This window comes from Halichoeres trimaculatus, unplaced genomic scaffold (genome assembly GCF_033239565.1).
Source record: "Halichoeres trimaculatus isolate MK-OKI-2021-1 unplaced genomic scaffold, fHalTri1.1 fHalTri1_scaffold_17, whole genome shotgun sequence".
Taxonomy (NCBI): Eukaryota; Metazoa; Chordata; class Actinopteri; order Labriformes; family Labridae; genus Halichoeres; species Halichoeres trimaculatus.
Window position 1 is genome coordinate 4,531,468 of NW_027437195.1, and position 15,595 is coordinate 4,547,062.

At 41.8% G+C, this 15,595-nt stretch overlaps 1 protein-coding gene across 2 annotated transcripts in view; it reads left to right on the forward strand.

Annotated features, from left to right (window-relative positions):
- The first annotated feature begins 1,606 nt into the window (after positions 1-1,606).
- Positions 1,607-15,595, forward strand: part of alk (ALK receptor tyrosine kinase) — a 644,227-nt gene continuing 630,238 nt past the window's right edge. Inside the window, exon 1 of one of the 2 annotated variants that reach the window (XM_074691249.1) lies at positions 1,607-3,453. In XM_074691249.1, the coding sequence (XP_074547350.1) occupies positions 2,703-3,453 (751 nt within the window). In that variant the 5' untranslated portion in view covers positions 1,607-2,702. The remainder of the gene's footprint in view (positions 3,454-15,595) is intronic. The other variant, XM_074691250.1, reaches the window with a different exon arrangement.

Consider the following 15,595-nt stretch of genomic DNA (forward strand, 5'->3'; position numbering starts at 1 on the left):
TCACCAAAGTTGGTTTGGAGGACTTTGGTTTTGTTACTGTTAGAGGTGTCCAAGCCCGATATTGATATCGGATATCAGTCCGATATCAGCAAAAAAACAAGTATCAGTATTGTATCGGAATTCATCTGAAATCTCCGATATAAGCAGTTTCTGTTACCCATTGGTTAATAATGAATGGGTCAGTTTTTCCTCATACCTACTGTTGCTGACTACTGTTCTTTGTTTGAATAATATCACTTAATCAAGCCTTTTCTAACATGACAGATATACTACAAAATAAGTAATAAAAGTATACATGTTTAATGCTGATATCATATTGGATTAATATCAGTATCGGCCAATATTCAATGCTGCAGTATCTGTATCGTATCTGAAGTGAAAATGTAATATTGGGACATCCCTCATTACCGTTGAGTTTTGATGATGAGTAGAAGAAGAAAGGGAGCTTGGATGGACAATCTTAGAGGCCGTGATTATGCTGAGGATGATAATGTGATGAGGCCAATCACAATTGATATGATGATGATGATAACGAGAAACAGATAGTAAAAGGTTGTGCTGATGAAGAGGATGAGGATTTTGCTGGGTATGATGAAAATGTGAAGAGGTTGGCGATTTGGAGGGTCAGAAAGAAGGAGGATGATGACAACGATAGTTATGATGATTTAGATGAGGAAAATGAAGATACAGAGAAAAAAAATTTGAGAATAAAGTGGAGGACAATGAGATGCATGATATCAGTTATCATTAGGACAATGATTATTTAAATGGCAATAAAAATAATGGTAGAAGGAGAAATCAATGAAAGATCAGTTTGGTGATGATATGATAAAGACAAGGATGGTCAAGATGATGGCGATGATGAAGACAAGGACAAGAATGTAATGATGGTCAGATGATGCTGACAAGATAATGAAAAAAATAAATAACATGATAGTTTTGATGATGATAATGATGGTGATGATGGTGATGAAAACCTCAAATTAGTATTTAAAAATGATCAATCCAGCAAAAATCTCAAGAGGAATATCTTTCCATTAAATATCAAACACTTTAAGTCATAATTTATTTTTTAGCCTCTTAGGTGAAATGTTTGCTGTAAACTTTTCAGTACAAGATGTTGATGAAGTCAAGAGTGACATTTAATTTGAGTTCTTTATTTCTCAGAGACTTATTGTTTTTTCCCCTAATTTCAATTATAAGATAATTAGATTTTTTTAATTAATGCCCTGTACATAGAAATTTGAGGTAGATTTCTGATTTGTCTGTCTTTATAGTTTGAGCTGGGGGTAATTTTCTCTATGTGTCACGTGATTTTACTGCTCCTCTAAGCACTAGTGAAACTTCACCATCCTTCCTCTCTTTGAGACAGAGTGTAGGAAGTTCCAGAGTAATTAGAGTATTAATAGATTTGTCAGTGGAAATGAAGAGAGTGAAGTACCTTTTGTATAGCTGACGCCATCTAGCGGGGGTCTCAACCAGGCAGTTTATGGAAAGAGGGAGAGAAAGAAAAAAAAGGAGGGGGGTGTCGTGCTGGCATGTTCCCCCTCCTGCTCCAACACTCTGACCCCTTGATTCCCAATTAAGGAGCTGGTCTGTGGCAAATGAAGTGACAGGACACAGAGAGAGAGGGAGAGCTCCCCGACATTTAAAGCACATATCGGCCTCTTCATAAGAGACAGAGCGAAGCCAAACGGGCATCAACTCAAAGGGCCTCCCTCTGAAACTATTTGATTTGCACATAACCGGGAGAGAGCGACTAATCCAATCTCCGGACGCACACAGAGGCACGGTGATTCAGTGAAGAGAAAAAAAAGAACACGGGAGACAAAGTGTGGAGCTGCGCCGCTGTTGCTGCTGGCATTTTTCATTTCAATAAAGATACAAGTAGCATTACGGCTGCGCTGAGGGCGCTTCAGACGCGTCCGGAACGGCAGAGGCTCTGCTCTGACTGCTGAGGGGCTTTTCGCAGGGGAGTCGTGCTTGCAGGAAACGTCTTATATTGACGTCAAAGGGTTGTGTGGATGACTTTACCGCATGTGCTGGTATGACAGAGAGGGGACCAAAGCCTGACCAAATCAGCACCGAGATCCTCAGCAGACAATTAACCTGGGAGACCGCCGCCGGGCTTTCCAATTAGCCCCGACTGTAAGATATGATTATTTTTGGAACTTTAACTGATGCTCAGCTGCTCCAAACTCGTTGTGAATTCATGATTTAGTTGTGAGAGAGGGAGAGCGACGCTGCTGCATCCCACTGCTGACAGAGAGACCACTTGTACCGCCGTCACAACTGTGCCAAGAGACAGGGAGTCTTTGAAAGCCACCGGAGCGGACCCGACCGGCATATCAATCAGCGTCCCGGAGAGCCTCTCGCTGCGTTCGCACCGGCGCTGAAAGGCATTGTCTTTAGCGGCTGTGCGTGTGTGTGTGAGTCCGTCAACGTGTGTGCGTGTGTGGGAAAGAGAGAAGGGGGAATGGTACTTTTTCCACCAACAGCAACAGTCAGTGGCAAACAAATGTAAACGCCAGTTTGCCTCGTCTTGCCACGGGTGCGCACCGGCGAAGAGGCGCAGGACCCGCAGGATCATCGATTCGCACTTGGAGATCTTGCGCTGCGTATGTGACAAGAGCAGAGAGGAAGTGGGGAAATTTGGGATCTGGGGGTTCTTCTTCTAAACCGAAAGGCTCAAATATTTCACTATGGACATCAGGATGCTGTATTTGCTTGTTTGTTCTGCGGCATTTTTCGCTGAGCTGCAGTGCGCCTCGCCAAGGACCACAGCGGGGATGGATCTCCCCACAGCCGGCTTGAGCAACACCAGCAGCGGCGGCGGCAGCAGTGGCGAAACGGGGGGCAAACGCGATTTGAACCAGACCATAAACTCCCGGCTCAAGAGGAAAACCCTGGCTGTGGATTTTGCAGTCCCTTCTCTGTTGCGCTATTACCTGGCGGAGTTCATCAAGAGACCCCTGAACGGAGACTGCCAGACTTTTAGCGGATGTTACACGGTGCGCGCAAACTTGAAAATGCACTGCATACCTTTACAGAAAACCATAGCTACATATGTGGACCCAAAGTCTGCTTCGGAATCTGCACTGAGGAACATGTCAGATGGACAGCTCCCCTTCTTTCATAAGCGGCCGCTGTCCAAAGTTCTGAAATTGGGCTTGACAAAAGCCAGCAGGAAATCAAACCAAGTTGTGGTGGAAATAGGAGAGGATATAGTGAGGACGGGATGTGGGGGGCTGACTGTGTACGAGGAGGCCCCGGTGCTCACGCTGGAAATGGACCTTACAACTATTCTGGAGTGGTGGTTAGGCGCAGAGGGGGGCCGCCTCAGGGTCCGGCTTATGCCCGAGAAAAAGGCGCAGGTACCCGGGATAGAGGATCGCTACACCGCGGCGATACGCGCTGCAGACCCCCGCCTATTCCTCCAGATTTCCTCTCGAGGTGAGTTCCTCTCCCCCCTCTCCCTCTTTTCCTCCCTCTCTGTGGATGGCTCTCACTTCTCCACATGTTCCCTCACACCCCCACATGCGCGCACACACACGCGCGCGCGGACTTGCCAGGCCTGTTTCATGATGCCCCGTCACGGCTGTGATTGAGGGATCTGCTGTGATAAATATTTGATATAGAGTCCAGTGTGCCTCAGCGAGCGGGCTGCGTGTTCTCTGTTTGACTTTCATGGTAAAAATGAGTGGATGCAGAAACAGCACAGTAAAGCTGGTATTTTCAGCGGTTCTTCTGGGGAAATAATGACTGATGTATGCGCGTAAAAGAGCGCGTGTGCGTAACACTTCGGGGATCCATGCATTTCAGTCTGTTGCTGTGATCCAGCGGACTCTCCAGACTCCTTCTTCATTATTGATGCTCACAGCAGCGCTGAGAGACGCACTGCATGTTGATTTAATTCCCAAAGTCTTTGATTATTTCCAGTATGGGATCTATGCTGAGTGTATGCAACCTCTTCAGAGGCTCATTTCATTAACAGCTCTAAGAACTTGCAATTATTATTTCATTCGGAGATAATGCGAGGCCTTTTACATGTGTCTCAGTTGCATGAAGCCCATAGTATTTAAGTTGGAAACGGCCCCAGCAGAGCTGCATTCCCCTCCCGTGGCTCCTCCTTGAGGATACCTTCCCAATTCCCGAGCTACAAGGTTGGAGACTTAAGAGGGCGAGCTTTATTTTGATTAGACACAAATTAAGCCGTTATCTCCAAGAAAGCTTTAGCACTCAATACTCAAGGGCCCTTCCCTCGTTCTTCTGAGCATCGGCACAATCAGTATAATTGCTTAATCACTTTGATGAGAGAGGCTGGCCCAGAAAAATGCAACCGAACCGAACAGAGAGAAGTAAAGCAGAGGCTCCTCCAGGCAGGAGGTTGGTAGAGGAAGAGACAGAGACCGTATGCATGCCTGTGTGCACGTACAGACAACGTGAGGGCACATCCAAAGCCAGAACAAGTTATTTCCTGTTCCTCACTGTATGCTGAGAAAATGGATTGCATAATGATTATAGGTTAAGATTTTATCCCCCCATGTGTGCATATTGTGGGTGTTATCTAAATGTCTTACACACCTGGAGCTGGTGGGATAGCAGATGAGTGGACCTCCCTGGCAGCTCCCAGCAGGCACTGCTACAACACAGCTGGTAGTGTTTGCAGGTGGGAAGCCGGCACAGGATGATGTAATGGTTAATTCAGTGACTGTTTCTTAGGGCGCCCTCAAATCATCACATCCACCAAGGTGCTCCAGATAAACTGCTGAGCGCGGGACACCAGTGGCAGATGAGTGGCTAGCAGGAGCCACTGGCTGGGCTGCTTCATGCTGTGCGTGTGTGCAACTGTATGAATGAACCAACCCTGTTTGTGCTTGGCAGGACTGTGTTTGATAAACAGAGGTTGAGAACAAACAACATTGCCTGAGATGATGCCAAAAACTCTTGCAGCTTTAAAACTCCAGCTAGCCTCATATTGTGTTGTAGCAGTGATGAACAACGACCAAAAGAGGACATTATTATACATGCACTTCCGTTCTGCTTATTTCCACGTTTTCTTCTCTTCAGTTTTTATTATAGACGGGCATCTATGTTCATTGCATCTCCCTATAGTCGTTAAAACCCAAAACAGCTGAGGTTTGTGGGAAGCTGCGGGCTTGTTTATTTTCCATAGGAGACCTTAGCTGTGTTTTTCTCACTGTGGTGCTCATGTTCGGCGCAGATGTAGAGAATAAATGTTCCGTAGGGTACGGCGTAATGCTGATGTCCCTCTGACAGGACTGCTAGGCTGCAGAAGATCTCATTTTGTCAGAAGAGTATTCACAGAATATTTTCTCTTAGTTTGCATATCTTTGTTAGTGTATTTGTGTCTTTTCAGGCGATCTTCAGTTCAGCAGGGGAATGAAAGTCTGTTAAGCACTTGACATGATGAAGCTCTCCAGTAAGGGAGCACAGATTTGCAGAGATGAAGGTGAAGTGGTCAAAGACATGACTGCAATGAATGTATCAGAGCTCAAACAACTCTTTTATATAAAAATACCAAAGAGATAAGGAAATAAACTATTACTTTACCTTTGTGTATTACATTTTCTACTGTATAGAGTTTTTATTTCATAATATTTGAGTGAAGAAGCCAGTGCCTGGTAAATGAAGTCTCTTTCATGTTGCATTTCGACTGTTATCCTGTGACGGCCTCTCCATACCTGCAAGCAAATCCCCAGAGTGTCGAAACATACATGTAGAGAATAAGACTGACCAGTCTCATGTCTGCTTTACGAGTTGGCCTTAAACATCGAAATAGATTGTTTAATGTAGTATCATGGTTAATATGACAGATTTGTTTTTGATGCATCAACTTCCAAAAAACTTAAAGAGGGGCCATGGGTTTTTTTTAAGGTCTAATACTGTCTTTATCTTCCTCCCTATTAGCTTTAAAGCTAAAAATATATTTATATATAATTTCACACTACTTCTTTTTTTTCTAAGAAACTCTCATTTAAGCCTCAGTCTGAAATGTTTTGTTTCAAAGCTGTCTCTTTAAGTCCTCTTGCTCCACAAACCCCCTTCCTTCTGATTGGCCAGCCCTCTGAAGGCCAGTAATAGGCAGAGCTATAGATAGACCATGGTGTTTGAGCCCCTTACCTTCCAATATGTCATGATTCAGACATCTTTATGTCATTACTTCATTATTTCATCAAGTCTTGTGAAGATCATGTGCTATTTTTACAACCTACCATTTTCAGCACTTTGTCAAACTCACTTGAGCATAACAGTTGCCCACAAAAGGCCAGATGTAACTGTAAGACAGTATAAAATGTAGCTAAATGTAACTAAATCTAATGTAAAATGAATACAACTACTGCGCCAAAAATGCACCCCCTGAAAAAGACATCAGTTCAGTTTGCAGTTTAAATCTGGCTCTATTTGTTGTTTTCCTTGAAGGCTCACTTTGGTGTACTTAGCTCTGTGTTTCATGTCAAAATGCCAGCGTAGATTGTTCTCTTTGACACTTACCACGGCCTCTTAACACAAAAGACATACTAGTTTTTCTCCATGAAGGACAAACATTAAGGGGCCTTCCCATCTTTCTTGAAACAGCCTTCATCTGCATCAACTTTTCTGTTCCTGGACATTTTGCGATCATTGTTTTATTTCTCAATTCCACCAGTTTGGGGCAACATGATTGGTAGGTATTATGGGAAACATAGCTTATGATCAATGCACTTTTTGACTGAGCTCTTATCTCTGACTTGAGTGGCTCTCACACATAAAATGGCATGGCGGACCATATTTGGCCTGCAGGCCTTGAGTTTCACACATATGAAATCGGCTCGCAATCTCTAGCCAGACTCTTCTCCTCTGTTGTTCCCAGATGGTGGAATGAATTACCTAACTCTATACGATCCACAGACTCACTTTCTACTTTAAGAGATGTCTGAAAACTCATCTGTTCAGGGATTACTGAAGCACTTAATCTGACCCTTCTCCTCTTTGTCCTCAGGGGTAGAACCAGTCAGTAGGTCTCAGACCCAGCTCTTTTCAGGACTTAGAACTGAATGTTTTTGAAGGTTGTAGTATATTGTTGCAGCAATTAATTGTGGTTAGTTGGCTAGATTATTAAAAAAAAATACCCTTTTGTACTTAATGGCAGCACCTACAGGCAAATAACTTGTATCACTTTGTAGCACCAACTAGGTTTTCCCTTCTGTCGAAACTCCTGTAACGTGGTTTTCTTGAATACATCCTGCTGCGAATGCAGTTTGCAGTTTAAATCTTACTCTATTTGTTGTTTTCCTTGAATGCTCACTTTGGCGTACATAGCTCCGTATTTGGTGTTAAAGTGCCAGCATAGATGGTACTCTTTGACGACCGCCAGGGCCTCATAACACATACTGTTTTTTTCTCCTTGAAGCACACACATATATTTGCCTTCCCATTGTGTGTTGTGCGTAGCTTTGTTCAAAGGCGTCTGCTATACAAAAGTGTAGAACTATATATTAATATGCAGCAATTTGAAAATATGCACATATTTAATTTGACCATCTGGTATTGTTACATCTTATCTATGTTTAACATCGGGAGATGCATTTCACCTACTTTTTTAAGCAAAGTAGCTAGCTGACATCTTGCTTGGTTAGCACAATATTTTGATTGACACCACACTGGTAATCTACAAAGTCACATAGCTCTAACCTTGGAAAGGTGCTGTCAATGTTTACTTGATAACATCAGCTGATACAGTGATTTAAATGTGTATGGATGAGGAAGCTGATGTCATCACTTGAGTCCAATAACTGTCTTTTTGGAACAGAGCATAAGCAAGCAAACATGACCGTAGTCACTTGTATTCATTTTTGTGCCACATAAAACTTCCACTGTCTCGTTTGCTGCTATGTTTCAGCAGCTACACATCACTTGTTTATGTTAGCTAATGATGGGCAATGTTAGTGGTTCAGCAAGCAGAAGAAAGAAAAAGCACTCAGCAGAAAACATGAATGATACATCCTTTCCCAGCGTTATGTTCCTGCAGAAATCCTGTCCCGTCAGTTGTGAAACACAAAGCTGGAGGAGAGCCCCCTTCTGTAAAGTATGTAACGATCTAGTGGAAATATAGAGTGATAAAAAGAAAAAATGGATGTAAATAGCTTCACACGCTACCTGTGATGAAAGCTAATATGTGCTTGTTATGTGCATGGAAGTGCAAAGTGAGCAGTTTTCATTTGAGTGAGCAAGCTGTCATCCATTGTTTATTACACCCATGATCATTTCCCTTATTTCACATCTCCTGCATTTATTATCCTCACATAACCCTGAAATTGATCATGTCTTTAATCATCAAGGAAGTCTGCTGCTCAGAGGAGCACAGAGACTTCCTGGAGGAAGCTTTAGCAGGGAAATAATGAGGGCATCCATTCTTTTGAAATCTATGATGGAGGGTTGCATTGAAACCACGTTACCACAGTGACTTTTTTATCGGACTGCAGCAGGGAAAGGACAAATAACTGTGTGGTTCATTCAACAATGGAGAAAAACGAAGGGGAACGCACGCTCAGTATATTTTATCTGTCAGATTTATTTTGTGTGTCAAAGCTGTGACACATCTTGAGGGAACAGACTTTACTAAATTAGGAGAAAAGTGTTTCTTTTCACACGATACAAAACATCATGCTGTCTCTCTTTGCAGTGGTTTTATGATTCACCATCATAAAACTTTTTCTGGTTAGGGTTAGGTAAATCACACACAGCTACATGCAGGTCACCTGAGCTGGTGCTTGTATAATCAGATTGATTGTCTGAACAGACTCAGTCACTTAATCATACTGTTTATCTGCTGGGGCAGTATGGAGCATTTATTGATATCAGTCAGATTGTTGTTCTCAGTTTTAACGATGAGCTTTAATATTTTTTCCCTCAGAATGAGTTTATATGATGTCATGGTAAAGACTCTGGTATCATACAGTCAGAAGTAAGGTAGCTATGTGTCTGCATGTATAACCAACATTGATTTTAGTACTGAAGAGTGTGAGATTAATATTGATGACTATTTATGACTGATAAGAGCAATTTAAACCACATACATGCCTGGACATGCCTGCAACTGCTGGAAAGGAGTCAGTCCAACCTCTTACGTTGAGTTTTCAAACAAAGCAGTGAGAGACTCATTGATAATATCCTTACTTACAAATGTAAGTAAAACTCACAGGAGTCTTCAGTAGTGTTTGTGTACTGTTGGACTTAACAACAGCGTTGTAGTCAAGCCAGATTCAAGTCCCCAGTATCTTAGCCCAAGTCCATACTCCAGATTATTGTCTCTGTAAACCTGGATTGTGTCTAGGATGGGGATAGGTACCTTTCACAAATGATACGGTTTTGGTTCCCGGTACCTTGCAATTGGTACCAGTACTCAACAGTACCAATTTTCTGTACTTTTGTTTGTGTTTATGTAGCAATGAATATTAATTTGTTTAGATGTAACACCTCAAAGTTTTTCAATTTAACATATTTATTCTTCAATATTTAAACTTACAATGCTGTGTTCATGTCCAGCATGGAAAATCAGCTCCTCTTCTACTCCCTCACAGTCATGAGGATGCGTTTAGGTACCTAAACATGGTACCGTTTGATTTTACGTTGACAATTTCATCAATCTGTAATACTTTTACCATTGCTTGATTATGGTGATGTTCTGTACATGACAGCTTCAGACAAATGTTTGCAGTCTTTGAATGTTGTTTATCACTGTGCACTAAGGTTTGTTACCGGTTATAGTCTCCTCACTCATCACTGTGAGCTCTATACTGTTTCTGGTTGGCTTTTTAGACTTGGTTTTGCATTGTACTTTATTTATTGTGATGTGTGCAGCAAGGTTATAATAGTTATCTAAAATGAAACTAAAAACAAAACCTAAAATTTTAAATACATTGCAGTTAACTCAAACTGATAAAAACTAGAAAAGAAAACAAAAACGGTGAGTAAACTAAAACTGTATCTTACTGACACTAACCAAAATAGCAGACAAACTTTCCTTAGTTATCATTTTTGACAATATTAATAGCCTTTAGGATTTAATTTAATCCGACACATTTTCCCAACCAATTTTATGACAGTTTTCGGCAGTTAACAGTGCCGTACAGCACCATCACAGCGACGCACTGGGACGAGCTTGTTTACTGCACTGACTGGCTGTGCGCTGTGCTGTGACGAAACGTAGTGGAGCAATGAATCAGAGCATCTGTAATAGTTTAATTTCATGTGAGTCTGACTTTAATTGTATTTGAGTCTGCCTTTTTTTTCTATAAAGTCCAAGTTTCTAATTATTAAAGCTCATATTATATTGTTGTAAATAATTCATGCTTATATTATTTTTATGTAATTTATGTTAACATTGTTTTTACATAATTTATGTTTATGTTATTTTTTGTGTTGAAGAGAGCAGCCAACAGTTCAGTATCAGCATTGACTGAGCAGTGAGCACTATGTTGGACTTGAAAATAAACAGTATAACAAAACATTTACTCTGACCTTTTTGAATCCTGCACCTGATTAATAAGGTATGAAAAAAACTACAACTAAACTGAAACTAAACTAAAACTAAACTAAAACTAAGCCTTGTTGCAAAAATCAAAACTAAATAAAAACTAGAATGTCTGCTCTAAAACTAATTAAAACTAAACTATAATGACAAATCCAAAACTATTATAACCTTGGTGTGCAGTTTACTTCTTGACCAGGTCACCCTTGCAAAAGAGATCTAGAACTCGATGGGGTTTTCTATCTGGTCAAATAAAGGTTAATTAAAAAAACTGCAGCAGATCGTCTTGACCATGTCTATATGCCTTGATGCAGTGAGTTGCTGCCATGTGATTGGCTGATTAGAAATTTGTATTAACAAGCAGTTAGACAGGTTTGCCTAATAAAGTCGTCAGTGAGTGTATATCTACCTTTGCAAAGACACATGCTTATTCTGGTCTTTAGGGAATGCTGGATCACAGCCACAGTAGAGGATTTGTTAATCTTCTTTGATCTTCTTCTACAATGACCGAATAATTGTAGCTCATGTGAATTCTTCTTGTGGATGTCTGTAGTTTTCAGTATTCTTTGCCTCATGTCTGGTTTGGATAATCTGCACTAAAACACTGCATATGCAGTGAAAACTGAGTAAAAGAGTGAGAAAATATGGAGACTCTGGTTGTGACATGTTTTTTTGAAGTTGTCAGTTTCCATATATTTATCTCCAAGTCAGGGACTAAAACCCAGCTTTTCCTTCCTTTGACTCAATGTTCAGAAAGAAAGAAAGTGACAGTCGCCATGAGGCACACACAGTCTCACACCCCGCAGGTGGACTCCTCTCACTCTCTAAGCCTCACACCGGGTGCTCGCTCTTCCCCTCAGGATTACCGTGTTGTGTGTTTGTGGAGTCGCGGTCATTATCATAAGCAGTTATTACATTATGAGTTTCTAAAAGGCGAGGCTGTGTTTACACACTGTTAATGCGCAGGCACACACAAACCTTTAAACACCTCACCCCCACGCTCACACACTTCTACACACCTGTTGTCACTTCAATCTCTTCCCTTCCAATAACACATACTCCCTCCTCCTGCCAGTGTTGTGCCCTCCCTCCTCCATATTAAATGACTTCACTCAAGGCTTCTTCTCGCTCTATCAGCTCCCACCACCCCTGATTAGCCAGTGTTTGGCATTTTTCTATGTAATGTGTGTTCTGCTCTTGTTTTTCCAGCCTGGAGTAAGATGCAGGCTATTAACATGAAATAAATACCAGCCGTGGCACCAGGAATAATTTGACGATCAGGCAAACGTGCCTTCGGGAATCAAGGCATTAAACTCAGCACAGTACATTCATACTTAGTCGTCCTTTGGGGGAGATCATTAATGAGCAGTGTTACTATGAGTTATAGAGCAGGGGAAGGGGGAAGCAGTGCTGGGCAGGTGCGATAAACAGTTGACCTCCACTTTATTAACCTCTGTTATGTTCACCAAGCGATGCCATAAATAGGTTGCAAGAGAATCATTTAATGATCGCAGTATCGGAAGCAGTAGGAAGTAGAGAGCCTGCTTCATTAACTTGGATACACCTGCAGCAGAACTCTTACAAACGCTCATGCTTCTTAACGCACCATTAACAAAAGGAGTCTCCATGTATGGGTCTAACTGGATGTCGCTGGAGTAGGAGGCTGCAGCACTGAACGAGACGAACGGCTGTGTGCGTAGGGGCTTCGCTCCCATGTTTGCCCCTCAGCTCTGCCCTGAATGCAAACACACACACTCGTGATTTTCCATTGAGCTTCCCCAGTCTGCCATTTTCTTTAAGAGGCTTAAAAGCAGAATCCTCGTGTGCGGATGTTTTAGCTGTTAGGCAAATATCGCAGCTCCCTCTGAATCATAAAGACCGTCAACAGTAAATTTATAAACTAAGATTTCATGCTGCGTACTTGTTTACTCCACATTGCTTGTGGCCTTTTCGGAAGAGGTTTCTACTTGAGAGATGAATGCTCTTTTAATTTCCCACGTCCCCAAATGCTTCGCCTTTCTCCCCTGACAAAGTAGCTGCTGCCTATCAGCCCCAAGAGAGGAGTAGTTTCACACTGCATGTGTATGTGTGTGTGCTTTTACTTCATCACTTTGTTTTTTTCTTCTTGAAGATAATTCATGTGATTTTTTAGTTGAGCTTCACATGTTGGGCTGTGCATTGCTGCCAAAAAACTCCATGACTGGGTCCAGAGAAATCACTGTGACAATGATTTCCTCCTGACAGTCCTGGCAAAACCCACAGTCATTTAATGGTGTGACATGTCAGACCCGGTGTAGCAGGCATTAGCATGCAGTTGGAGTGATCCACTTATGAGTGACTCTGGTAAACCAATTAAGAGCAGCAACCAACAATCATTTGTTATTATTTTTGCCATTCTGCACATAAATTGGTTATTGATTAAGCAAATTTATCTGAGAGGCATAAAAATCCATTTTCACCCTGCTGAAACAACACAACCTTATGTAATCACATCAATGCATACATGGCCAGAGCAGTGGTGACTCTGCACTGCTTGAAATCTGAATTGAAAGTAGATTTTGAATATAAATGACAAAAAGGGACTGATTTTACCTTTGTTGGGCTGGAATTTTGTCAGGTTGTTGCTATCTTTAACAAGAAGATACCTTATGAATACTGAGTGCCAGGCTTCTTTCCTGGTTTACTAGCTGCCTCACGGGAAGATGGTTCCTGGTTCATATCCCTGCCTGGCAGGAACTTTTCTGTGTGAAGTTTGTAGTTTGCTCTACAGGTTTTACTCCGTATGATCCGCAGAGTCCTTTTCTTCTTTAAAGAGAAATCTGAACTCAACTGTTCAGGGAACTCTTAAGTCATGTTTCCACCGAGCTGTTCAGTATGGATCAGAATGGCTTGGTACAGGCCGGATCAGTAAAGCCTGATCCTGTTTGTGTTTCCACAGCCAACAGTGGCCTTCTTGGTAGGTGCCATGTAAACCGAATCCTGATAGGTGTGTCAACTACAAAACAGCATGACACAGTGTACCTCCCTAACAGATCCAACAAAGAAGAAAAAACTCAGAGCCAATTCCTTAGTTTACATGTATTTATTTATTGAATTATATTTTTAAAAAAGCTGTGTGTGGTGGGTGTGCCTAATGACTGTGAGAGGAGAGTACCGCAGCCTAGTGGTGTGGCTGACTGGGGCACACAGTCTTTAGACCTTGCAGGGTGCACAGTCTTGACTAGAAAGTTTAATTTACAGTTTCTTTATTGAAAAGTTAAACCCAAAAGTCAAATAAAATGTCATTATTTACTTTTTCAACCATATCATCTGGACATTACATCTTTTTCATCACGAACCACAAGCGTCTTTAGGAACAGTAAGCCCAGGAGTGATTAACACAGGTTTAAAACAAAGGATACCGTGGACACTACAAGCAACGATTGAAGACATCCAGCGATTCATCTTCGTTGTGATTAGCATGTGACTTTTTGTTCAGTCAAGCTTGGGCAGCGTTATGTGTTGTTCTTTATTACTTCTGTTGCATTGGAGTTGACAATTCTTACAACCAATCAACAGACTGCAGTGTGTCTAGCTCCACCATCTGGGCCAGATCGGTATGTCTGGCACCCCAACAGAAGGGTACAAAAAAGTGTGGTGTTACAGGTTGGTAATTTGGGGACCTGTCCCAGTTTTAGTCAAAGTAAACGCCATAAAACGCATGCTGTGCTAAGACAAACTGAGGTGAACTGCTTGGTGGAAACAGGGTTATAGGCCCTTCATCTGACCTTTTTTTTTGGCCTCAGGGGTAGAAGGTCTAAGACCCAGCACTCAGTGAATATTAAGCACTTAATATTCATTGCTGTTGAATGCTGGATGATTTTGCTGACGTTGAATTGTTAGCTGTGGTTAGCTGTGGCTTTATTAATGGGAATATGTAGTGTTGCCGCCTATTGACCATTAGAAAGCAAGTCCAACTCAACCTTACTTCTCTCATTGCATGGAATAAAATGAGAAGTTGATCTGTGGAAAACAAAACTTTTGAACAATCCTTTGGAAAATAGAGATAACTAAAAAAAAAAAAAAAAAAAAAAAAAAAAACATCCATCCAAACATGGCAAAGTTGACTCACAAAGTGCATCAGATTTAACACTGTTGGTTAAATGCATAAAAGGAATCTCACACTGTGAAGCTAAAAGAGAGACAGAGTTTGGCCGTCTGTGTGCTGGAGTTAGAGTGGAATCACTCCAAAATGCAGTTAACCACTGGGGTTAATGTGGCCAAGTGTTAGACACTTCAAGCCTAAATGCAATTTGATTCAGAGTTCATTCGCTGACCCTTCATTTACTCCATCCAGGTGGGAGGCTGCAAAGTCACGGGAAGACTTCCATGAACTTTTCAGGGAGTGCATGAACTCGTGCCAATCAATGCAACTCCTGACATTTAAAGCTTGTATCAATCAGCCGCTAATGTGAAAATCAATAGCAAGTCAGAATGACATGCCACTTTATTATATTTGCATCTCTTTGATCAATTGAGTGGAGGTGCCGTGGTGCCCTGGTAGACCTGTGAGACCCTGTCCAGCTGGTCGATACTGTGAGTTAAAGGCAGCATGATAAAGTGCATGTGTCCCAGTGTTAGCTGCAGACACAGCTAAACAAGGCCTTCATAATGGGTTAGACTTGGAGAAAACTGCTCTGCTGGAGCTCTCTCATCTTTGTGATAAGAGTGAATTCATTCCTCTTTACAAATATGAATTATGACATATTCACAGCTTCTTCAGTGTAAACAGCTTGAAGCCTTTTGGCATTTCTGCAGCTTAAAAGTCACTGCTGCTTGACTGGTCTAACTAAGAAAAGTGCTCTGATATCATTAGCTCCCTGCACAGTGTCCACATGCACACACCACACACATGCACACACACACATACACATACACATTCACATGCAGCATTCATATGACAGGTTAGGAGCAACACCAGTGCCAAAAAATACATTCTAAAAGCCCCTGTGAGGATTTTTTGGCCAGGAAATAAACAGGATGAAATGAACTGTGAAACCTTTTAGGAACTATGTGAGCACA